Source organism: Rhinolophus hipposideros (genome assembly GCF_964194185.1).
Source record: "Rhinolophus hipposideros genome assembly, chromosome: 5".
Classification (NCBI taxonomy): domain Eukaryota; kingdom Metazoa; phylum Chordata; class Mammalia; order Chiroptera; family Rhinolophidae; genus Rhinolophus; species Rhinolophus hipposideros.
In genome coordinates, this window is record NC_138051.1 from 55,381,511 (window position 1) to 55,407,678 (window position 26,168).

Sequence of the window (26,168 nt, forward strand, 5' to 3'; positions counted from 1 at the left end):
ACACACTGACGCCAGCACCTAGTCCACCCTTCAAAGCAATTTTGGAACTCTTTCTGGAATGGCCATCAGAGCTATCGTCGTGTTACCCTGGATGTCCGGAATGTCAACAAAATGTCTTCCTTTCAATATTTCTTTTATCTTTGGATAAAGAAAGAAGTCATTGGGGGCCAGATCAGGTGAGTAAGGAGGGTGTTCCAATACAGTTATTTGTTTACTGGCTAAAAACTCCCTCACAGACAGTGCTGTGTGAGCTGGTGCATTGTCGTGATGCAAAAGTCATGAATTGTATAGAATTGTTGGCAAAAAGTTCAGGTCATTTTCATCTTTTTCACGCCGCCTTTTCAGCACTTCCAAATAGTAAACTTGGTTAACTGTTTGTCCAGTGGTACAAATTCATAATGCATAATCCCTCTGATATCAAAAAAAGGTTAGCAACATCGTTTTGACTCTTGATTTGGACTGATGGAGCTTTTGGGGTCATGGAGAATTGGCTGACTTCCATTGTGCACTTTGACGCTTTGTTTCAGGGTCGTATTGGTGCACCCATGTTTCATCACCAGTGATAACACGGCTCAAAACATCGTCTTGCCTCTCCAAAAGAGTTTGGCAAACTTTGACTCTCTTTTGCTTTTGTTCATGTGTGAGCTCCTTCGAGACCATTTTTGCACACATCTTTCTCATGATTTTGGGTTAAGATTTTCCCGTTTCTATATGGATGTTTACCTTGTCTGCTGTGCTTCTCACAGCCAACGATTTTGATGCACAATTCGATGAATTTCTGCAATGTTTTCGTCAGTTCTGCTCGTTGCTGGCCGCCCTGACTTCTCATCAGTGGCACATCCTCGCCCCTCAGAAAAACATTTAATCCATTTGTACACTGCCATTTTCTTCATGGCATTATCCCCATAACCTTGGACTAACATGTCTCTGATTTCACTTCCACTCTTGCCAAGTATAACAAGAAATTTAATGTTTGTTGCTCTACTTCAAGCTCAGACATTCTTGTGACGGCACACAAAAGCATGCAACAACAATAATGAACACCACTCACCAAGACACTGCCACACGTCGACAGGAACACAGCTGTGAGACACTGATATACCAAGGTTATGAGACCTTCCTGAGCTGTTTGTACAGTGCTGCCAATGTAAGCGCAAGTTGCAAACTTAATTGTCAGACCTTCATACCTTATCTTCAAGTCAACTGGATCAATCGGTATTATTCAAGCTTACTGTCTTTTTCTACCTTTATGCTTTCAACCCCCGTTTCCTCCCACTGCCTACAATGCCATTCTTTATCCCTGGATGTAATTTATGTATCTATCATTTAAGGAATAACAACCCATTTCCCCTGTTCCTTAAGAACTAGAACATTCGCAGGAGCTTAGAATCTCTTGTTCCTCCTTACTCCTTCCTCACAGGTAACCATTGCTCTGATTTTTGTCATTAATTCCCTAGGTTAAGCAGGTTTGAAAGTTAGGTTTTATACGTGTGTACATGTTTTGTTTTGAAGGTAAAACATGAAAGTTTTACTTTCGTATGTGTATCTGAAAGAAAATTAACATTTAATTTTTCTGTTTTTCAACATTTAAAAATAAATCATACTATATTCTTTTAAAAAGAAGTTGAGAGGAAAAAAAAAGATAGATGAGTCGACCCTTTTGTTCAAAGATGCAGCATAAAAGGACCAACTCATTTCAAAGTGCTTTTTCATCCACCGGATAAAAATTGTTATAATGCAATGATCACATGTTTGAGAGTTGGTAATATACATAATTAAGATTTCTCCGAAATTCCACAAGAAGATTCTTTTTTTTTTAAAGTTTATTGGGGTGACAATTGTTAGTAAAGTTAACAACAATTAACTTTTGGGTGTACCATTTGGTGTACCATTTGGTAATACATCATCTATATATCACATCGTGTATTCACCACCCAGAGTCAGTTCTCTTTCCATCACTATATATTGGATCCCCTTTACCCTCATCTACCATCCCCCCTCACTCTTTACCTTCTGGTAACCACTAAACTATTGTCTGTGTCTGTGAGTTTTTGTTTCTTCATTTGTCTTTCCTTGTTTTCAGTTTTATATACTGAAATCAGTGAAATCATATGGCTCTCTACTTTTTCTGTTTGACTTATTTCGCTTAGCATTATAATCTCAAGATCCATTCAGGTTGTCGCAAATGGTACTGTTTCATCTTTTCTTATGGCAGAATAGTATTCCATTGTGTATGTATACCACAACTTCTTTATCCATTCATCTATTGAAGGACCCTTTAGTTCTTTCCATGTCTTGGCCTCCATAAAGAAAGCTGCAATGAACATTGGAGCACATATATCTTTACAGATAAATGTTTTCAGATTTTTGGGGTAGATACCCAGGAGAGGGATTGCTGGGTCATACGGTAATTCTCTTCTTAATTTTTTGAGGAACCTCCACACTGCCTTCCATAGTGGTTGCACCAATCTGCTTTCCCACCAACAGTGTATGAGGGTTCTTTTCTCTCAACAGCCTCTCCAACACTTGTTACTATTTGTCTTGTTGATGATAGCCATTCTGACTGGGGTGAGGTGATATCTCATTGTGGTTTTTATTTGCATTTCTCTGATGATTAGTGATGTTGAGCATTTTTTCATATGTCTATTGGCCATTTATATGTCCTCATTGGAGAAATGTCTATTTAGGTCCTCTGCCCATTTTTTAATTGGATTGTTTGGGGTTTTTTTGTTGAATTGTATGAGTTCCTTATATATTTTGTATATGAGTGCCTTATTGGAGGCATTTGCAAAAATCTTCACCCATTCGGTTGGTTGCCTCTTTATTTTGTAAATGGTTTCTTTTGCTGTGCAGAAGAACCTTTTTAGTTTGATATAGTTCCATTCATTTATTTTAGCTTTTACTTCTCTTGCCTTTGGAGTAAAATTCATAAAATGCTCTTTGAACCCAAGGTCCATAAGTTTAGTACCTAGTTTTCTTCTATGCAGTTTATTGTTTTAGGTCTTATGTTTAGGTCTTTGATCCATTTTGAGTTAATTTTGGTACATGGTGACAGATAGCAATCTAGTTTCATTCTTTTGCACGTGGCTTTCCAATTCTCCCAGCACCATTTATTGAAGAGGCGTCTTTTCTCCATTGTATGTTTTTGGCTTCTTTGTCAAAAATTATCTGTCCATATTTATGTGTGTTTATTTCTGGGTTCTCAGTTCTATTCCATTGGTCTGTGTGTCTGTTTTTCTGCCAGTACCATACTGTTTTGATTATTGTTGCCCTGTATTACAAGCTGAAGTCAGGGAGTGTGATACCTCCAGCATTGTTCTTTTTTCTTAGGATTGTTTTGGCTATTCGGTGTCTTTTGTGGTTCCATACAAATCTGATGATTTTTTGTTCTATTTCTTTAAAAAATGTCATTAGGATTTGATGGGGATTGCATTAAATCTGTGTATTGCTTTGGGTAATATGGCCATTTTAACTATGTTGATTCTTCCAATCCATGAACATGGAATGTCTTTCCATTTCTTTGTGTATTCAATTTCTTTTAAAAATGTCTTATAGTTTTCAGTATATAGGTCTTTCACATCCTTAGTTAAGTTTATTCCTAGGTATTTTATTCTTTTTGTTGCAATTGCAAAAGGAATTTTTTTTTCATTTTTCTCTATTTCATTGTTAATATACAGGAATGCAATGGATTTTTGTATGTTGATTTTGTAGCCAGCAACTTTACTGTATTCATTTGTTTCTAATAGCTTTTTGGTGGAGTCTTTAGGGTTTTCTCTATATAGCATCATATCATCTGCAAAAAGTGACAATTTAACTTCTTCATTCCCAATTTGGATGCCTTTTGTTTCTTTCTCATGCCTGATTGCTCTGGCGAGGACTTCCAATACTGTGTTGAAAAGCAGAAGTGATAGGGGACAGCCCTGTCATGTTCCTGAACATAGAGCAAAGGACTTCAGTTTTTCACCCTTAATTATGAGATTAGCTGAGGGTTTGTCATATATGGCCTTTATTATGTTAAGGTATTTTCCTTCCATACCTGTTTTATTCAGTATTTTAATCATAAATGGATGTTGTATCTTGTCAAATACTTTTTCTGCATCAGTTGATGTAATCATATGATTTTTGTCCTTTATTTTGTTTGTGTGGTGTATCACATTGATCGATTTGCATATATTGAACCATCCTTATGCCCCTGGGATGAACCCCATTTGGTCTTTTTTATGCATTGTTGCTTTCGATTGGCTAGAATTTTGTTTAGGAGTTTTGCGTCTGTATTCATCAGAGATATTGGTCTGTAATTTTCTTGTTTTGTGATGTCCTTACCAGGTTTTGGTATCAGGGTAATTTTGGCCTCATGAAATGAGTTAGGGAGTACTGTCTCTTTTTCAGTTTTTTGGAAGAGTTTGAGTAGGACGGGTATTAGATCCTCTTTGAAGGTTTGGTAGAATTCACTAGTGAAGCCATCTGGTCCCGGACTTTTGCTTTTGGGAAGGTTTTGGACGACTGATTCAATTTCCTTACTGGTGATCGGTCTGTTTAGATTTTCCAATTCTTCGTGATTCAGCCTAGGAAGGCTGTATGTTTCTAAGAACTTGTCCATTTCTTCTAGGTTATTGAATTTGGTGGCATATAGTCCTTCATAGTATTCTTGCATGATCCTTTGTATTTCTATGGTGTCCGTGATAACTTCCTGTCTTTCATTTCTGATTATGTTTATTTGTGTCTTTTTTATCTTAGTGAGTCTAGCCAAGGGTTTGTCAATTTTATTAATCTTTTCAAAGAACCAGCTCTTTGTCACATTAATTTTTTCTATTGTCTTTTTGTTCTGTTTCATTTAGTTCTGCTCTGATTTTTATGACTTCCTTCTGATGACTCTGGGTTTCATTTGTTCTTCTTTTTCTAGTTCTTTAAGGTGTAACGTGAGGTTGTTTATCTGGGATTTTTCTTGTTTCTTGAGATAGGCCTGTAATGATATAAATTTCCCTCTTAAAACTTCTTTCGCTGCATCCCCAAAATTTTGGTAGGATGTATTTTCATTCTCAATTGTTTCTATGTATCTTTTCATCTCCTCTCGTATTTCTTCTTTGACCCAGTTCTTTAAAAGTATGTTGTTTAATCTCTAAATATTTGTGGTTTTCCCTGCTCTCTTTCTGCCTTTGATACCCAATTTCAAAGCCTTGTGATCAGAAAATATGCTTGGTATGATTTCAGTCTTTTGAAATTTGTTGAGGCTGATTTTATGTCCCAATATGTGGTCTATCCTTGAGAAAGTTCCATGTACACTAGAAAAAAATGTATGGTCTGATGTTCTAGGATGAAGTGCTCTATAAATGTCAATTATGTCTATTTTATCTAATGTGTCATTTAGGGCTGCTATTTCATTATTTATTTTCTGTTTGGATCATCTATCCATAGCTGTCAATGATGTATTTAGGTCCCCTACTATAATTGTGTTTTGGTCAGTTTCTTCATTTAGTTCTGTTAGCAGTTGCTTGGTATATTTCGGTGCTCCCTGATTGGGGGCATAAATATTGATGACTGTTATGTCTCCTTGTTGTAGAGTCCTCTTTATCATTATGAAATGTTCATCTTTGTCTCTTGTTACTTTTTTTATCCTGAAGTCTGTTTCACCTAAAATCAGTATAACTATACCTGCTTTTCTCTGGATACCATTTGCTTGGAATGTCAATTTCTACCCTTTCACTTTGAGTCTATGCTTGTCCTTGTAGCTGAGATGTGTCTCTTTGAGGCAGCATATGGTTGGATTTAGTTTTTTGATCCAAATTACTATTCTGTGCGTTTTTATTGTTGAGTTCCTTCCATTTACATTTAGGGTGATTATTGATATAAGAGGATTTCCTATCATTCTATCTTTGGTTTTCTGGTAGGACTGTGACTCCATTTTTTCTTTGCCTTTTTGTTGCTGTCTATTATTTCAGTGTGGTGGTATTCTATGATTTTTCCCTGTTTCTTCTTTTATTATGTTATATATTTCAGTTCTGGATTTTTTTTTGAGTGGTTACCATTAAGTTTATGTGAAAGAAAGTTTCATATTTAGAATATTCCATTTTCTTCAGCATGTTTATTTTCTCCTTATGCCGGTTCAGACCTTTACTCTTCCCCGCTTTTAAGTTTTTGTTGCGTCAAATTATCCCTCTATATGCTGGTCGAATAACCTCCTTCAGTATTTCTTGTAGTGCAGGTCGTGTGTTAGAAAATTCCCTCAGCTTCTGTATGTCTGGAAAGGTCTTTATTCCTCCTTCATATCTAAAGGGTATTTTTGCTGGACATATTATTCTTGGCTCATAATTTCTATCTTTCAATAATTGGAATATTTGAGTCTACTCCCTCCTTGCTTGTAGAGTTTCTGCTGAAAAATCTGATGATAACCTAATGGGCTTTTCTTTGTAGGTTACTGTCTTCTTTTCCCTGGCTGCCTTAAGGATTCTTTCTTTGTCATTAATTTTTGACAGCTTCAATACAGTGTGCCTTGGAGAAGGCCTGTTGGGGTTGAAGTAATTAGGTGTTCTATCTGCTTCTTGGATTCAAGGATCCAGGTCTTTCCACAAGTTTGGGAAGTTCTCATCGACTATTTGTTTGAATATACTATCTGTTCCCTTCTCTCTTTTTTCTCCTTCTGGTATGCCCATTATTCTTATATTGCTCTTTCTGATGGAGTCAAAAAGTTCTTGTAGAGTTCTTTCATTTCTTTTAACTCTCAAGCCTCTTTCATTTTCTATCTGTGTCATTTCCAGGTATCTATCTTCGATTTGACTGATTCTTTTCTCCATCTGGTCAGTTCTATTACCTAAGCTGGCTATTTCATTCTTCATTTCTTTTATGGAGTTCTTAATCTCCAGAAATTCTATTTTTAAAATTTCAGTCTCTTTGGTAAAATGTTCATTTTAAGAAGAATCTTTTAAAAGCAGTTTTTAAAAACCCCACTGTATGTTTTGTTATCTGCCTAAGTTATATCATTGAAATAAGGGACCTCACACACATAGTTTTATTTAAATCGTTTACCATCTATATTAATGTCTATCCTCAAGAAGCTTACCCGCTAGTAGGCGGAATAAGACAAAAAAATTATTTCAATACACTTTAAGATAATAATAGAAAAGATAGTAGGAGATAGACCAAATTGAAAAACAAATATTGCTGCAGAAGTTCCAAGACATTCTGTACGTTGTAGTGATCCCCAGACCACTGGCCACTTCTTGAGCATTTCAGTTCAGCCTGGGCATCTCCTGTCTAGGTTACTACCATCGACCTCCAGCTGGTCAGTCTTTCCTCACCATACTTTCCATGTGAATCCATCCTGTATACGGCCACCAAACTAATCTTCCCTATAAGAAAATGTGTAATGGCTTTCCAAGGGCTATAGGGTAAAGTCATGGCCCTGTACATTTGGCTACAAGTTAGAGGACAGGAAAGTGTATTAATGGATTGGACATATTTAGCGGTGCTTATAACATAAATTCTCTTTTAAACATTTCATAATTAGAATTTTGAAGTTTCTGGCAATTTTTTAATGATTCTAATACTGAGTGTCAGGTTTGTAGAACACATGTATTATTAATAGCCAAAGTCTGTTAGAGTCCAATGTAAATGAACACAACATAATCATGAGGGGCTTTTACTGCTATTGTTTTCTATGGTATCCTAAGTTAGTCTGCTATACTGCTACATCAGCGATTTTTTTTTTTTTTTTTTTTTTGGTTCTAAAGCAGCATTGGTTCTCCTAATGGAACTTATTTTTCTGCCAGCTTCTCTCACTAGATGGTGCTAACTCCCTTTAGTAAGCTAGGCTGTTTTCATAAGACTAGCTTAAAATGATTCTCTTGGAGGAAAGTAAAAGAAAGGTATGCTAGCAGTTTGGGGATTGTATTTGTAATTTCTGTAAATTCATGGGAAAATTTAAAGAAAATATTTTAATGTCTTTAGCTAAGTTAGGATGGCACGCTGATCATGCTGTGAATATGTACCTCTAAACTGAAAGAACAGCTGTTAGTCTATCATGTGTGAGACTTTCTTATTTGTTATAACATCCTTTGGAGCATAACCTTTGAATTATACATTTAAGAAATTGCTGTTAATTGCATTGAAAAATAACCCCTAGTTTGTATATATTTGTGTTTGTTACTTATAACTGCTGTCGTTACCGCTTATTTAGGCATGAGCTCCGTTTTCATTTTTCAGTTAAATCTTTGTATGTTAGTTGAACGTATTCCATTATGAATGCTTAAGTAATGATCAAAGTAAGGAATATGGGGTCACTAATTAGTATATCTTTGTTCATGTGGGTAAGATATGCATGGTACACTGTATGATACCTGCCTAGGGTTTTCATGCTACAGGCAGGCATAGTTTATAAATAATATGTATATATGTTAATTCCTTTATATTTGTAGTTGTGTAGTAAGCTAGCTTTGATTAGAATCATTACCATTTCTTGGTAATGTTAGATAGAGGCAAAAGGATGGGGTTGGAGTCCTAAGTTCAAGTCTTATCCTGGCTTATTAATTTAGTATTTTGGACAATTCCACTCAATCATTTAATCATTCATTCCACAAATAACTACTGAGCATTTTTATTCAATAGGAGTCATACCAAGCTGTGAAAATACAGCCCGGTTAATGTCTATAGCTTCCACTCATAGTAGGGAATAGAGACAACAGCTGATTACAATAAAGTGTGAGAAACATGAGGAACAGGAGGAGGAGGAGCCAGGAGCACACAGAAGACAAGTCTAACCCGTGCTCAGATGGTACTGTGCTTCTCCTTTGTAGTGCTCATTGCAGTTGTAATTCATTGATCAGTTATTTGTTTATGTCGTCCTCTCTAGCCAGATGTGAAGCCATGTAAGTGTAAGGACTGTGTCTGTCCTGTTCACTGCAATATCCCAGCACCTTGTGGAGTATTTTGATTTTACATGGACTCATAAATATTTATTTTAAAAAAATGAAAGCGAGGCACAGCTTATGGAGGAAGTCCTACTTGAGTAGACACTTAATGGACAACTATAGTCATATACCACTTAACGACATGAATGTGTTCTGAGAAATGTGTCATTAGGTGATTTTGTCATTGTGTGAACATCACAGAGTGCACTTACACAAACGTACAGCCTACTGCACACCTTGGCTACATGGTCCAGCCCTATTGCTCCTAGGCTACAAGCCAGTACAGCATGACACTACAAAACAGCACGAGATTTAATCAAGCACAAGAGAAAAGGATGCAATCAGGAGATGCCGTAAACGAGATGCGTGAGGCCGCTGCCAGTGTAACACGGCACGCAAAGGCCACTAAGCCTTTCTGAAGGAGAAATCAGTACGGGTGAGACCACATGCGGAGGATTGCGTTCAGTTCTGAGCTTTGGGATTTAACAAGAATACTGCAGAATTAAAATTGGTATAGAACACTGTCAGTGTGGTGAAAGATCTAGAAGCTGTGTCCTATGGGGTACAATAGAAAGAAAGAAAGAAATATTAAGCTTGAAGAAAAATAGAAGTAAGAAGAATGTGGGAGATTCATTCCATTTTCGTCCCACTTTGTCATTCCTCTGTAATAGAATATATACATTCACTCCCTTGCATGGTCTCCTGGTGGCCAGAATGTACTTACCTGCCCCTGACTTTGAGCTTAGTCATATCACTTGAATTGGCCAATTAGTGAACGTGATGTAAATCAGAAGCTTAGAAAGCACTCGCATGGTTGGTCTGCCCTCTTGGGCGGTGGTCCTGTGCCCACTTAGCCAGGGCCCCAGAATGAACACGAATAGAGCAGTCCTGGGCCCAGCCTGCAGTGAGGAGTCAAACCCAGCTGTACCAACAGCCTGCATCCAAGCTGCCCAGCCGAACCCAGCCTTAATTAGTCAAAGTACAGTCAACCTTTAGACCAGTGAGCATGAGAATAAATTCTTATAACCCAGTGAGTTTCTGTTTTCATTTATTCACATTTTCCCCCACAATATTTTTAAGTGTAATCTCTACAATGTGACAGTTTGTTAAATGTTTAGGCTTTTAAATGAAAGCTCTTTATAAGCAAGACTGTCTCAAATAATTACATTACCAACTCCAAAGTGGTAGAGAAAACATAACACTATTAATCACACAGAAAAAATGATAGACAAAAGAGATTAATCTGCAATTCTTATCCTTTTCTGAATTTATTAGAATTTTAATATCTTAAATTATCACAACTAACTGTACTGCTTATGACACAAGGATATGCCATATGCTGTAATATGTCATCAATTTTGTCATATGTCATCATATTTTTTCTTTATATCAGTAGTGTAATAGTCTTTCCTCCAAGCTGCTCAAATAACTGAGAATGGAAAATTGTACATTTGGAATGTCCTTTCACTAAACCTTGGCCTGTTTTCGACTCTAGTAGCCTGTGATAAATTATCAGGTATGCAAAGCAGAGGTAGCCGTCTTTAGGCCGTATGCAAACAGCAGCTCAGTGGATTGCTTCACAGAGTCTGACTGAAAGACTGTCTTGGTGGCTCTTCTAGGTGTGTTCCATGTCACACTGATGTCTCTTTCCTCACATGGCTGAGTGGCCAGCTCCTGCTCAGGCAGTTCAATGTCTTCTGCTTCTCTATTCTTTTCAGGCCTTGTTTCTTCTTCATGTGCAAATTGGTCCTTATTTTCTTTGTCCACTGCTGCTTTTAATTTTGGGTGGTTTTTGTGATCTCACAGAGATGTTTTTTTTATAGCACTGATGAGTAAAGATGATTTGCATTGGAAAAATATCATTTTTTGAGTATCATCTAGCATAGTATCTCCACTCAGTGCCTAGGAATACGTTTTATCCACTGCTTCCAATATTTATAATTTGAAGGGGGAGAAAAACCCACCCTGTTTTCAGGTTGATTGATCAGCCTGGCCTTCCTCAGCAACCGCAGCTTGATTCCATGCAGCGCCAGGCTGTGCTTGGAGGATGTGCTGGGAGTTCTGGCATTTACCAACCTGCAGGCTCCATGCCCACTTTTCACCAAGTATGCTCCTCACTGCTGGGACCACTTGCACCAGTTCCCTCTTCTGCAGAGAATCAGAATGTTGATATCAGGGCTGCTGCATTGCATAGTTTCTGGGGGACTTGCTCACATTGTAACGGATTTTAGTGAAATACTCTGAAGTTTTCCAACACTATTCCTGAAACAGGTTTTAGCCAAATTTCCCAGAACCTGACTTATTTTATGCATAAAAGTTTCTAATACTTGGACCAAGAAGCCAGTAGCCCACTGGTGGCACATTCTGCCTCTGGGCAGCTGAGGCTTGGCCTGGGCTTTGGGAAGTCCTCCTCTGTCCGTTGCTGCCACCACCCAGCAGCAGCCCTTGGCTCTCTCTGGCATGGTCAGAGATGCTCTAAAGTTGTCAGCGGAAGCCAGGTGATAGCAGTTTCCATACTGGCAGCATCCAGCATTAGAATTAGTTGCTATCTTAGACTGTTTGCAAGGACAGAAAAGTAGATATCAGGAATGAGAGAGAGAGACAGATGTGAAAATGAGATTTATGAACCTGTGTGCTAGAGCATTTGAGTTACATTCAGGAAGGATAAAAGAACCAAACAGTAAATGTAGCCTCTTAAAGATAACGCTGAAACATTTTGCTTAGAAATAGGTTAGATTGAAACGTTCTGTACCAAGAGAATTTGACTTAAAAGGTTATTAGAAGAGGAAGTCCATTATCAAACTAGACAGCTACAATTTCACAGATATACAACACTTATTAGAATTGTTCAGCTTCCTATTAATGATCCAAAACATTAGAAATTATGGATGTTCCTTTTATTAATCTGGATTATAAACTAATTTTGATATTCTTATGGTTAATTTAGAGAAGATTTCTTTTTCTGCTTTTAAGAATATTAGAGCAAATCAAATTTTAAGATTAGATTCACTGAAGGACTTTTCAAAACAAAATTAGTTTCAGGTGTACAAAGCAACATACTAGACATTTACACCCCTCATAAATTGATAACACCCCTCCCCCAAGCTGCTACCCCTCTGACATCTGTTACAATACTATTGACTATCTACTAAAAGACTTTTTGAATTTTATATTTAGGAACGTAAATGTGAAAGGTTTTGTAATTAAACAATAGTACCCTAGAGATACTGTTAGCAAATCTTCATTTCTAGTTGGAGTTAATTCCATTTATTAGAAGTATCAAAATGTATGTATGTAGGAGTATCAAGCATGTTTGTAGCTCCAGCTACAGGTATGTGGCAGAATAATTTACATACCCATGTCTCAGTGTCTGGTGGACCTATAACCAATTGCAAAGGGAATAAACAATAAATCCCAGTATCCTAAGTAGCGCAGTGCAGTAGTAAAAGCTTATGATGACCAGAAGCCAGCCAGAAACTAGTGTTAACTGACTAAGCAGTCAAGTGGAGATGTACGGTGCTCTAATGTTGAAGCTTTCCCCGTTAGATGTTAGTAAGACAGTAAACTGACAGGATGGGGCCTGTGTTTTGTGCATCACGACAGCCCCAGGGCTAGAGTAGTGCCTGGCTTAGACAGAGGCATAGACTTTCCTTTGGAGATAGGAGCGATCCATCAAAGATACTTTTTAGCAGGAGAGGACCCTGCAAATAGAAATATGGACCTGGAATTTGGGGAGAAAAGGTCAGGGCTAGTGATATCTTGAGGCTGCTTGTCTGAAACACAGAATAATGCTCTTTTGGATGAGAATGAACTGAAAATTTCATAAGTAAGAGCATTTTCCAAGTAGCTGAACTCCAGGACTTGACCATAGGAGCCTGACTGCCTGGATCAATATTCGTGGTAATGCGAAGAGAGGAGGGCAAACAGGCTGACAAAGAGATGACACATTAATGGTGCCATTGCTTTCTCATGACATCTGATTGACATCTAGGATTTAGAAGAACCTTCGTGTGTGAACATTTGTGCCTATGTAGATTGCAGATTCTACCCTGGTCTTTCTTGACATAAACTTAATTCCGGAGTGTCTTCAATGGTCTCAACTACATCGTCACACCACCATACATTACCTTCAGGGCAACTGCCCTTTCCAGCATCATCACTGGGATTAAAATACATCATTTTAGTTTAGTCTGTCATCGTCCCAAAGTTTTTAAAAAAATCCCTCTTCTACTTTATTTACCATCATTACAGAAATGATGTCATGCTATCTCTAGATGTAACAACTTGCTTTCCTCCAACCATGACAGTTACATCTTTTTAATATTGTTTTGGAAACAAAAACTCATAGACACAGACAATAGTTTAGTGGTTACCAGAGGGTAAGGGGGGAGGTGGTAGATGAGGGTAAAAGGGATCAAATATATGGTGATGGAAGGAGAACTGACTCTGGGTGGTGAACACACAATGTGATATATAGATGATGTAATACAGAATTGTACACTTGAAACCTATGTAACTTTACTAACAATTATCACCTAATAAACATTAATTAAAATAATAATATTGTTTTGTGTGTTTTTGACTTTGTGTAAGTAAAATAATAGCTGTTTTTCCTCAGTATACTCCCCCCAACACTATATTCTTGAGATCATGTATATTGTCGATCCATGTGTACACTCACCATAGTTTGTCTATTCTAGTAATGATGGACATTTTTTGTTATTACAAATAGCGCTGATTTAAATATTCTTGTATATATATCTCCTTGCGCAAATATATGAGAGTTTTTCTAGAGCACTGGTTCTCAGACTTAACTGCATCAGAATCAACTGGAGGACTTTAAACAGATTGCTGGGCTCCTTGTCTCTGGTTCTGGAAGTCTGGGGTGGGTCACCTTAATTTGCATTTCTAACGAGTTCTCAAGTGCTAGTGATCTGCTTCAGAGTATAGACCTAGCCGCTGAATTACTGGAGTGAAGTACAGTGTGCCAATTTTTAACTTTCCTACGTAATGCTAGATTGTTTCCTACTAGCAGTGTGAAAGATAATTGTTAGATTTGAATTTTTGCCAGACTGGTGGGTACTAATGGTATCTTATTAGATGGTCAAAAAGGAAAAACTGTGTGCTGTTTTTTTTCATGTTAAAACTTTCAGAATAATGGGATTTATAGACGATGTAATACAGAATTGTACACCTGAAATCTATGTAAATTTACTAACAATTGTCACCCCGATAAATTTAATTAAAAAAAAAACTTTCAGAATATGTGGAACTTAACCATTTAAATAAAGAATGTTATCCAAGATACACACACACACACACACACACACACACACACACACTCACTCACTCTGTTCCACAGAAAAACTTGTGTGTGCTAATCGAATTCAATTTCAGTTGCTTAAGAAGAATCAGATAATTATTACAATGTTTAATATTTTTATTCTTCCATTGGCCTTTTAAAAAAAAATCCAAAGAGAAATTCCACTTTAGTGAAAAGACTTGTGTAAACTGAAGCTACTCCTTTTAGTTGAGAAAAGTCTTAATTAGTAGAGAAGGCTAATTCAGAAAAAGCTGATTAGGTATCACAATAGTTTCATTGCATTCCTGAGAGAAACTCCTTGAAAGCCAGATTCAAGCTGACTTTTAACAGGTTCACATCCTAGAGAAGCTGCTGCAGACCTAACTCTTGTTCGGAAATGTTGCTTTCCATGTTCACGTTTGAGCAAATGTGTGTCAAGGTTCTGCTTCTGTCAGATGGTGGCTAAGCTCTCACAGTGGGGTGATGTACCCCACGAGCCTGTATATCATGACTGCGTGTTCAGTGGGCTTTGGCGTCTGCTGTCCACATGACCGGGCACTAACGGATGACTGTCTTTCAGCTTTCATGACGCTGGTTATCATATTGCTGCACATTTTCTGGGGCATTGTATTTTTTGACGGCTGTGAGAAGAAAAAGTGGTACACCCCTCTTGTAGTTCTTCTGACCCATGTGCTGGTGTCAGCCTTGGTAAGTATTGCCACCTTGCTCAAACCGTGGTTTTTATTGGAACTTAAGTCTACATATCTAAAATGGTAGATTCCACTGTAAATGAAATACCTGCTTATTGGAAAACGAGGAAATTTAGAAAAGTTGTTTAAAAGAATGAATGAATGATAAGTTGTCTAAATCTTACTACAGAAAGATAACTTGTTGGTTGACTTGTTGGTTGAGCTCATTAAATATTTTTTTCTAGTGTCTTTAAAAAAAAAAAAGATTTTATTGGGAAGGGGAACAGGACTTTACTGGGGAACAGTGTGTACTTCCAGGACTTTTTTTTTTCCCCAAGTCAAGTTGTTGTTTTTTTCAATCTTAGTTGTGGAGGGTGACGTTCAGCTTCAAGTTGTTGTCCTTTCAGTCTTAGTTGTGGAGGGCACAGCTCAGCTCCAGGTCCAGTTGCCATTGCTGGTGCGCCCACCATCCCTTGCGGGAGTCGAACTGGCAGCCTTTGGAGTTAGGAGCACAGAGCGCCAGCTGCCTAAGCCACCGGCCCATCCCCTCTAGTGTCTTTCTTTTAATGGATATGGTTAAACCAGGAATAGTCTTGCATTATGCTTATGTTATGTAAGCAAATTCCATGTTTTGATAAATCCTTTTCATATATACATTTATTGGCATTATATCACTACATAAAAATTACAGTTTGTTTAACTGATCACTTCTATTTCTACTTTTGTTTATTATAATGCTGTCTTGAACATCTTTGTATATAAAACTTTTTCAATATGTTGTTTAGATTCCAAGGAATAGAATTATGAAGTCAAATGGTGTGAATATTTTTAAAGTCCTTGACGAAAATTGCTAAATACTTTCCACAAGGGTTGTATCATTTTTAACTCTATCTGATCGATAACAAGAGTACCCATTTCATTCCCTCCTCTCTTGACATTATTATAATGCCAGTTTTTAAAATAAATAATGTTTAAAAAGAAAACTTAACTAGATAAATTTTTAAGTGCTATGGAATGCTTTGGGTCTGACTTTTTTTACAATTTGTGAGATATTTGCATTAGAATTCTCCTCACCACTGCCTCGTCCAAACCCTTATCATGTCTCATCTAAAGCGTTTTAAAGGTTCCTTCTGATAGTCTCCTGGCTCATGTTTCTCTCCTCTCCATCCACTTAGAGTTTATATCAGGTTGTCTTATACTGGCTGGGCTCCTTGTTCTCTGATCCAGCCAGAATGCAGTCTTACCGCCTCTTCTACTGAAAACCTTTCAGTGGTGCTGGGTAACTAAAGTTACCTTTAATATGATGGATGGCAGCTATGTAAAGCCAAATCTTCATGAAAAAGAACTTGAAAGAGAACGCATTCAAATATTAACAGCTTTTATCTCTGGATGGATTCTTTTATTCTTTATAGTCTTTGGCATGTTCCAAGTTTTCTACAACATATACTTTTATCATCAGAAAGGAAGTTACATGAAAGAGCAAATGTTCTTCTTATGAATTCAACTGACTATTTGTTCATTAGACAAATATTTATTGAGTGACAAATATTTATAAACATGTCTATGTATTATGTTCCAGGCCCTGTCGTAGGTGAAGAAAACAAAGATCTCTGCCTTGACAATCTAGTGGGGGGAGAGAGAGAGACAATAAGCAATAGACATAATAAAAATTATACAGTAGGTTAGAAATTGACCAGTGCTATGGAATTTTCCTTTGCAGACCTTCATCAGTCCCCATTATGGAATAAGCCTGGTGGCGGCATATGTGATCGTGGTGCCCATGGGCATCTGGGCGTTCTTCGTGGCCGGAGGCAGCTGCCGAAGCCTGAGGCTGTGCCTGCTCTGTCAGGACAAGGACTTCCTCCTTTTCAACCAGCACTCCAGATAACCTCCCGAGCCAGCGCCTCCCCAACAGTAAGCTGTGTCTTTAGAGGAAGCACAACTGTGCCTTTTTCTCAAAATCCCTTTTTCCTGGTGGAATTTAGAAAAAAACAAAGCTATCTCGATACTATACGGCTTTCGTGCAACAGCTCTCTGAAAGGTATGCATCAGTAGGGTGCCTCCTGGCTGCACAGGAGAACACCGAGAATACTGACTTCTGGGCTCCACCCGGCAGGTTTCACCGGTCTGGACACTTGGTAGTTTTGCAAAGCTTCCTCCGTGGCTTTGACGTGCAGCCAGGTTGAGAATCATCGGTGTCCATATAGGAACTTCTGGGGCCACCGTAAGTGAGTAAGAATCAGATGTTTAGCTGTTTCCTAACTCACCATGTGCTGAGCAAGTGAATATCTGTCAGAATCTGGTTAGCCTTTGTTGTTTTCAGTTCTGAAGGCACGAAAGGCTAAAGGGCTAGCGTCTCTGTGAACTGCGTTCGTGTACTTCACTGTGCCCTGTTTTATGAGAACGTGGGCGACTGTGCTTCTAAAAGCAATAATAATAAATTGCACTGACTTACTATGATAATTTAGCCAAAGTAAGCTATTGATTAATAAGCTGTCTTTGCCTGTAGTTTTTCTATTTTAGATTTTGCTTTTTGAGGCATTACTTGTTTTTGAGCATAGATTCAGTTTCTTTAACCAAAAACCAATTGTTTTCTGACTTCCTGGGAAGCTATTATAAAACCAGGAATTTGTGTGCCATTCTGTAGGTCTCCCCTGGGTTTAAGGCTTTCCCCGGGCTCTGCCCCACAGCAGTGCTTACCAGCTGAGTGCTAGTTGCTGGGCTAGTTGAGGTGAATCCCATTGTCCCATCTCTGAGCAGCTCTGAGGGCTGTGTGTGGAGTGATGTACCCTGGGACAGGCTTCACTGGAGCTGGAGGAAGTTTACAAGGAAAACAAGCCAAAAGGGTGGTGTTGGCATTTTTAATCTGCTCCTGTGATACTAACCAGCACTTCCCCCCAAATGGTGTAGTGTAACATTGGAAATGTGTCTTAAACTGCCAAATCTGTGCTTTTACATAATCCATATACTCTTTGGATCTAAGAAATATCTTTGGGTTTTGGTAGCAGATACAGCACTCCCTTTATAGGAATACCCAAGGTGTTTGCTCAGCTTCTAAACAACCCTTTTGATTTCCTTTATAAAGAAGAAATGCCAGTGATTTGTGCCTTCACTCACTAGAAAGTGTTCCCAGTTGATGGCTTTTAGGAAGCTGACAGTGTGAAATGGAAATTTCTTACACAAAGTGAATCCCACATGTGTAGTAGGAACATCCAAAATAAATAGGAGCCGCAATGGGCGGGCTCGCCAGTGACATGAGTGAGGGAAGAACTTGACCATGCTGTAGTGGAAAAGAGTAGGAACGTGTTCCCAATGAAATGCGGCCAGCGTTTTGGGCTGCCCACTCATCACTGGGGCTGGCCAGGGACCAGAACCTTACACGGGAACGAGACCTTTCTCAGCGAAATCCCCTCCCATGTTTACATGACTACAATTGCCTGATCTAGGGATTCAGGAGCAGTAGGGTTTCTAGCAAGGCTGTGAACAGTCTCATGAGCAACTGTAGTTATTCCCCTGAAGTCTACTTTAGTCCTAATACCAGTGCTTACGCTGGGGTCTGCAGTTCTCCACCTTTATACAGATTTTCCTGTGACTAGAAGAGTCACAGGCAAAGTCAAGGACATGGAGACTAAACAGTGAGATGTACTGTGCAGAGCTGAGTGGAACGAGATGCTGCTGAACTGGGCTTCCTCCTGGTGGAACACGGTATTCCTCGTTTGACGCACGGGATAAGAAAACTACATATAGTTATTACTATTGACTTACAAATCTTTTCACTGGTCTGTAAAGTGTAGAAAAATCTGAGACTATTAATATTACTCCTACTTGAGCTCTGAGGACGTCCTCTGTGCATTAATAGTTTAATATTAGGGAAAGAAGCGGGGATATTGTAAAATCTCATTTATAAAAGCTCAGGCGAGAAGAAAATTGATGGTGAGATTGTTGTCTTAGTTCAGGCAATTTCCTAGTCCTTGACTGCCTGTGAATAAAGGAACTTTGTCATCCCGGGTTCTCCTCGAATGGGGGCACTGCCACGTTCGCTTAGGCACTGTGGGTGCAAAGGGCCTTCCAGCCTTGCTTTGCCTGATGCCAAGGAAGCAGAGGGAGAGAAGTCTTCCTCCATTGCTGTGTGTAGATTGAGGTACAATTTGTTGTTGTTGTTCCGTATTCTGAGCTTTCTGAGCCCTGATAGTATTTGGAAAGGAAGAGGTGGTGTTGAAGTCGCGTGTTCTCCTCCAGCGGGGCTCTCAGTTGGGAGGGAAATGTGGGTACAGTACAGTTGGCCTTGGAATGAGAATACTGTTGCCGCCCTGAAATGTGTTGCCATGTGAATAACAGAGACTGATTGTCTTGCTCTCTAATGAATTTGTATTTATCTTTAATTCATTTGAATTAGTCGTTGTAACTGGGGAAGTTTTTGTTGCTTCGATCCTGGCCTGCCTCCCTGGCAGTATAGTCTTGTAGTGCATCTTAATGGAAAGATGGCTGAAAGGAATAAATGATGGTATCTGCGGACTGCATAGAAAACGTCTTTAGTTCCCAGTGTTAATATCTTTATTCTCAAGCACATGTCACTGTGTGCTGAGGGTGGCAGCTTCACTCCAAAATGCTAGCTATTCTTCTCCGCAGAGTTGGTAGCACTGCCAAACATTCCTCGAGAGTGCTGCATTTCGTTCGCTGCGTTTTGCCCGGGCCCCACCATTCCTGCCTCCAGGTAGACGGAGTAGATGTCACAGCAAAACAATTTTAAAGTCCTTTCTTGGCTTAGAGCACTTTGTTTATGATTGCAGTGTTTACATTCCTCATTTAGTAAAAGGCTTTTTACTTCATTCTGTTAAAATTTAGTGTTAAAAGGGGGGGTACTGTATGTACATACGACATGTATCATTTTATATGTTATATTGTTATGTCATACATACTTGCAGTATCAGACCTTACATTCAATGCTTAATGCAATAGACTCTTTCCAGATGTGTATTTTTCAGTGAACAATAAAAAGATTGTTTGGCACTGCTTGTTTCCCGTGTTTCCTCTTCTTTCGAATAATGTATCCTTTGGTATCTGTTATTCCAGTTTTTGTCTCTTATAAAACTTGGCTATACATTCTATTGTTTATGACTGCTCAGCTCTGAGACTTTTTCCAAAGAGAAATCTTTGCTTTCTGATTTAAAATCATAAGGCGTATTTCATTTCTGTGTTCAGAAACAATTTGGTGCAGAGAAATTCCTTGAGGTCTCTTAAACCAAGTGGAGGAGAATCCTCACAGATCCTGGAACTGCACCTTGAAAAATCTAATTGTAAAATAGTGAATTTATGAAGCATCATCTAATAGTGACTAAAGATGGGAGTTGGCTGACAAGGAGAGTACAGTGTGGTACCCAGAGACTGTGAGTAGCCTGTAGAGCCCTTTGTTTTGTTTTTCCTCGTTGAGGAGACAGTGTAGTTAAGTGGTCGAGCCTGGTCTTTGTCATCAGCTCTCCAGAGAATCATTATGACATGAAACTCCAAAACCTCTTCATTCTGGTTCGACAGGAGGCTGCTCCGGGTTTATGTTGACGGTGCTATTAGGTGAAATAGCCTCGGGGACCAAGAGCTCTTTGCTCCTAACTTGTAAGTCAGTGGAAACGGTGTGTATTCCTCAGGTAAGAGCCCAGATTAGTGTACAATTTTGTCAGCCTTTCTTCCACACTGAAATTGTGGCTCTAGTTTAATTATTCTTTGTTTGGTATTTAGTTGGAATAGGGATTTCCCTGTGACCAGCTTAACACATGAGAAACCTCCAATGGAAGGAAGTGTATATTTTACCTTCACTTCATTGAAAATGCTGAATAGAAGGAACCACTCAACTGGCTTATGGTCTCAGTCTCAGTAAAAGAATTGGGGGGTTGACACATTCTAAGGTGATCATAGTGATAGTTTCTGAGCTCTGAGCAGGTCCTGGCTTTAAGTCTCAAGAATTTGTAGGTGGCACTTGTTGTTTAAGCGTGGATCACCTTAAACCTTGCTTCCACTTGTAGTAAAACCATACATTTTTCAGTGCTTGAGCAAAATCAGAGGTGGAGTTACAGTGTTTACTCAGTGCTTACCATGGAGGGAAAATAACAAGATGGTGGAGATCTTTGTCCTCAGAGACCATTTTGTCTAACTGCCCAGATTAAAACATGTAAGTATTATTTTAAGGCCACTACTAAATGCACTACGAGGTTTGAAATAATATAGACTAGCTTGAATACATAGATGACACTTAGAATGTTAGGAGTGGATTAAGGGCACATAAGGAATGGATGTAGATCAAGAGGAAAAGGTGGAGACTGGGGACTGAGCCCTCGGTCACTACAACTGAAAGGTTGGAAACGGGAGGAGGCGGAAAAGAAGGAAAGAAGGAAAACCAGGAGAGACTGGTGGCCTGAGAGCCACGGGAAAGTATGTCAAATGCTGCTGAATAATGAGTAAAATGAGGAGTAAGAACTGATCGTTGCATCTGGAGAGATGGAATTTGCTGGGCGACCTTGTTAAAAGCAATTTCAGTGGAGGGGAGAATACCTAAATGCAATGGATTGTAGAGCTTGGGAGATAAGGGAGTAGACACAACATATGGAGTACAGATAACCATCTAATTATAGTAGGGGGATGGTGTGACAGCCTGAGGAGGACATGGGGAAAGAGCATTTTTCTTTTCTTTTTTCCGCCTATAACACAGCATTATAACCGCATGTTTGTGATTCAGTGGAAAGGGAAATAATTGATGATGCAGTGGGGGTGGGGGGAGAGGATAGTTGCTAAAACAAAGTTCCCACGGAGGGACAGAGTGGGAAATTTTGAGTATTGTGTGTTTATATTAGATAAGTGAAAATGTTTAAAATCAATAACATAAGCTTATCCTTAAGAAACTAAAAAAAGAAGAGCAAACTAAAGCCAAAATAAGCAGAAGAAAGGAAGTAGTGAAGAGAATAGCAAAAATCAAATAGAAAGCAGAAAAACACAATGGAGAAAATCGATGAAACAAAAATCTGGTTCTTTGAGAAAAATCAATACACTTGGTAAAGCTCTGGTCAGATTGATAAGGAAAACAGAAAGAAGGCACAAATTATAAGTATCAGGAATGGGAGGAAACATCCCTACAGATCCTACATTATTACATAAACAAGGGAATGTTACAAAAAATGTCAATAAATTAGAGACTTAGGTGAAATAAATGGACAAATGTCTTTTAAAAAAACAAAGCTCACTGAAAAACAAATAAAAACTCTGTATGTCTCTATATTTCTTTAGACTGTGTTTTTTCTTGCCTTTAACATGTCTTCTAATAATTGAAAGCCAGATATCATGTATTTACTGAAGTAAATAGGTGTTTAGTGTAAGTTTTGTGTCACTCTGGGCAAGCATTGGACTGTACTGAATGTTTGCTGCAGCTCTAAGTGCCAGAGCCTTCACATTCCTCTAGCACCCTTGTTTCTGTCTCCACTTCTGACTTTGGGCTTCCCTATGTGCTCCTCCTCAAAGAAAATTTATGTCTTGTACCTCTTGTAGCTGTAACCCACTGTTATTATATTGAAGCCCTATTGGTGTGGCAGTAAGATGAGGGAGAGGGGACATATCCTATAATCTTAAGATTAAATCTTAATGTTTTAGTGGGCTTGCATGCCTCAACTAAGTGTCTCTTACCTTTTCCCCCTCTTGAGACAGGAAGGTTAAATGCGGCTAGAATGGGAGAACTGTCCTTCCCCCAGGTGAGATGAGGCTATTATAAGGTCTTTTTCCCTAGAAAGTAGGCCTTCGTTATAGAGAACAGTGGGTGGTTTACAATGATTACTCTTACCCTCTCCACTAGTAGAATCTGGTTGGGTACCTGGAGGTAAAACCTACAAAGTGTGGGGCTCCTAAGACTGTGTGCTAGTCTTACTCACTCTTACGCTGTTCCAAACTCATACTCCAGCAATTTGTCCAAATTGGCATTTAACTGTCCCTGCCACTTTATGGCTCTGCTCTAGTGGCATTTCCTCTAGGTAAGCAAATCTTAGCTAGACTCTGGATTCACCTGTCTCTTCACATTTCAGGGTAATGGCTTGCCCTGAGACCTCAGTTTTCTAATGAGTGCAAGAAAAATGATTGATTTTTCAGTTTGTTTAGTGTTTTCTTGTAAGTATGGGAGTGACAACTTCCAAGCTCTTTGCATGTTGGAGTTAACTAGAAATTCCCTATACTATTAAAGAAATTGAATTTGTGGTTCATAAAGAATATTTCTAGAAAGCTTCACAGAAGAATTCTGCCAAACGTTAAAAAGGAAAGAGAGAAAGGAACAATACCAATTCTACACAGACTCTTCTAGAAAATAGAAGCGATGATACCCTTTCCAATTCATTTTTTGAGCATTTCCAAGCATTACCTTGATAACAAATCCAGACAAAGATATTATAAGGGGGGGAAAAACGACAGACCAATATCTATTATAAATATACATGCAAAAATCCTCAACAATATTTTAGCAAATTAAATCCAGTAATATGTAAAAGGTATAATACACATGACCAAGTAGAGTTTATCCCAATAACACAAGATTAGTTTAACATACAAATGTCATTCAGTTCACCATATTAACAGACTAAAACAAACAAACATGATGATATCATAATGCAAAAAAAAGGTTTTAAAATCTAACACCCATTTTTGATTTTTTAAAAAACCTCAACAAACTAGGAATAGAATACAAAGGAATTGCTCTAACCTGAAAAGGGGACATCGATGTAAAACCTATAGCTAAGGTCACACTTAATTATACAAGACTGAATACTTTCTCCACTAAGATTGGAAACAAGGCAAGGATGTCCACTCTTACCACTTTTATTCAACAGTGTATGGAGGTCCTAGCCAGTGCAAAAAGACAAGGAAAATAAATGTAATACAGATTGGGAAGGAAGAAATAAAATTCTTTATTTTCAGGTGATATGATTGTCAGCGTAGAAAATCCTAAGGAAACTACAAAAAGGCAACTAGAACTAATTAGTGAATTTAGCAAGATCATAGATAGGATTCAAGGTTAACATACAAAAATCAATCCTGTGTCTATACAAACAGCAAAGAATTGGAAATTGATTGGCTTTCTAGAACTAGTTTGCTTCTCAATCTGTAGTTAAGGGCTATTTTTAGAAAAATTTCTAATCCATCACAGGTCAATACTTTTGTAAAATACAACAAAAATGAATTATTATAAAAATGTGATAGAACAGACATTCAAATTACAAACCCAAAATATTTGTTATTAGAGTCAAGTATAAAATTACATTTCAGTAAATAAAATCAAAACAAACAGGAAAAAAGGAAAGAAGTATAAAAATGTACATGTTCATTGAAAATGTGTTATAGGCAGTTAATATGGAATCCCTATTACACTCAAAACTTTTTGCCGTTCTGTAATAACCAAACAAAATGTGGTGAATGCAGGGGCAGCCAGATGGCTCAGTTGGTTAGAGCGAGAGCTCTGCAACAGAATTGCCAGTTCGATTCCCACATGGGCCAGTGAGCCGCGCCCTCCACAACTAGATTGAAGGACAACGACTTGGAGCTGATGGGCCCTAGAGAAACACACTGTTCCCCAATATTCCCCAATTAAAAAAAAAGTGGTGAGTGCAAAAGCAATTCTCCATGTTAAATGTCTATTTAACACACTATAAAGGAATACCCAGGATATCAATATTTAAAATTTTTAATGTGATAAGTGAATTGTGTCCTGTTTGTTAATTTATCTAATCTAGATTGGATTGATAACAATGCCACTTTCAGAGAATAAACCATATCTAAAATGTTTCTATGTTTATCCTACTAGGTACCAAAGTATACCATAAATCTTCAATAATGGATGTGGATAAAAAGTTCTAGAACAGGCCCATCAATATATGAGAACCTAGTATATAATAAAATTGTCATTTTAAATCAGTGGGAAAAAGGATCAGCTCTTCAATAAATGGGCTGTTTGATGATTTACTTGATTATATTTTGGGGAGTGAGGGGGTAAGTAAAGCCAAGTCCTTTCCTCACTTTTCACTATAAAACGAAATCTAGACATATTAAAAATTCAAATGCAAAAAATGAAAAAAAACTAGAAAAACATTAGAATAATTTACTAATCTTAAGGTGGAGAGTATTTCTCCACTACACCGAGGCTACAAATCACAAAGGGAAAAAATGGACAGATTTGACTACATGAAATTTAAAACTGTACAGCAAAAGTTACTCTAAACAAAGAAGGCTGAGAAAAATATTTTTGGGATATATTGCAAAGAGTTGTCACCTATAATACACAAGAAGCTTCTATAATTAAAAAAGATGATTTAGTAAAAAAGTGATTAAAGGACAAACAATTCACACACACAAAGATAAACATAAGCACAACAATAAATGTAAGACAAATGCTAAACCATTAATAAAAAACAATAAAACAAGCAAATAATTTTTAGATTATCGGATTGTCAAAGATGAGAAAGATTGATAATTATCAAGGAGTGTTGAACATACGGTGGAAACAGCATGTTAGGAGAAAGCAAATTAGTACAACCTTTTGGGTGGTAATTTAGAAAAATCTATTGTATCTATAAAATTTTGAGATGTGCATATTTTGAACCAGCAATTTTCTAGGAATTTATCCTATAGAAATACATCCAAGCACGCAAGGATCTTCTAATAGTCTTGCAACCTTAGGGGTTTGTAACAAATGTCTATCAATAGAGCTTTGCCTCAAAGAGAAGAACACTTTAAAAAGAATGAGGATATTTGCAATATATTAGAAAACAAAAGCAAGGTCTAGACCATTCTTCCATTCAACAAATATTTCTCATGCATCGTGCTAGATACTGAGAATACCAGAGGGAAAATAGACAGGTGTGATCTTATCCCTTATAGAGCATACGACATGTATCCTATTAGTCCATTTTATTAAAAAATGTAAAATGAATATTAAAGTGTGCACACACATACACTTAAAGTCTGCAGAGAGAAAACAATCATTAGGAATAGCTATTTGGGGAGGTAGGATTACGGGGGACTTTGGGCTTTATATATACTTATTTGTGTTTTTTTCAATGAGTATATATTATTTATGTAATCAGACAAAACCATAATCGAGGCACTTTTATGATTTCTTGGTGTCTTTATTAGAAAGTATATATCATTCAAGATCTTTCGCAGTCTGATCTGAACCCCTTTTTCCTGCCTTAAATCTGCTTTTGAATAAGGAGGTATGCGAAAGAAAGTCAGTTGGAAACTACTTTGAATGATAGA

General features: G+C 37.8%; 1 protein-coding gene across 1 annotated transcript in view; it reads left to right on the top strand.

Moving 5' to 3' along the window:
- APH1B (aph-1 homolog B, gamma-secretase subunit) overlaps positions 1-19,909 on the top strand; it is a 28,017-nt gene extending 8,108 nt beyond the window's left edge. Inside the window, exons 5-6 of the mRNA XM_081049484.1 lie at positions 14,786-14,913; positions 16,615-19,909. Coding sequence (XP_080905610.1) covers positions 14,786-14,913; positions 16,615-16,782 — 296 coding nt within the window. The 3' untranslated portion in view covers positions 16,783-19,909. The remainder of the gene's footprint in view (positions 1-14,785; positions 14,914-16,614) is intronic.
- The last annotated feature ends 6,259 nt before the right edge of the window (positions 19,910-26,168 follow it).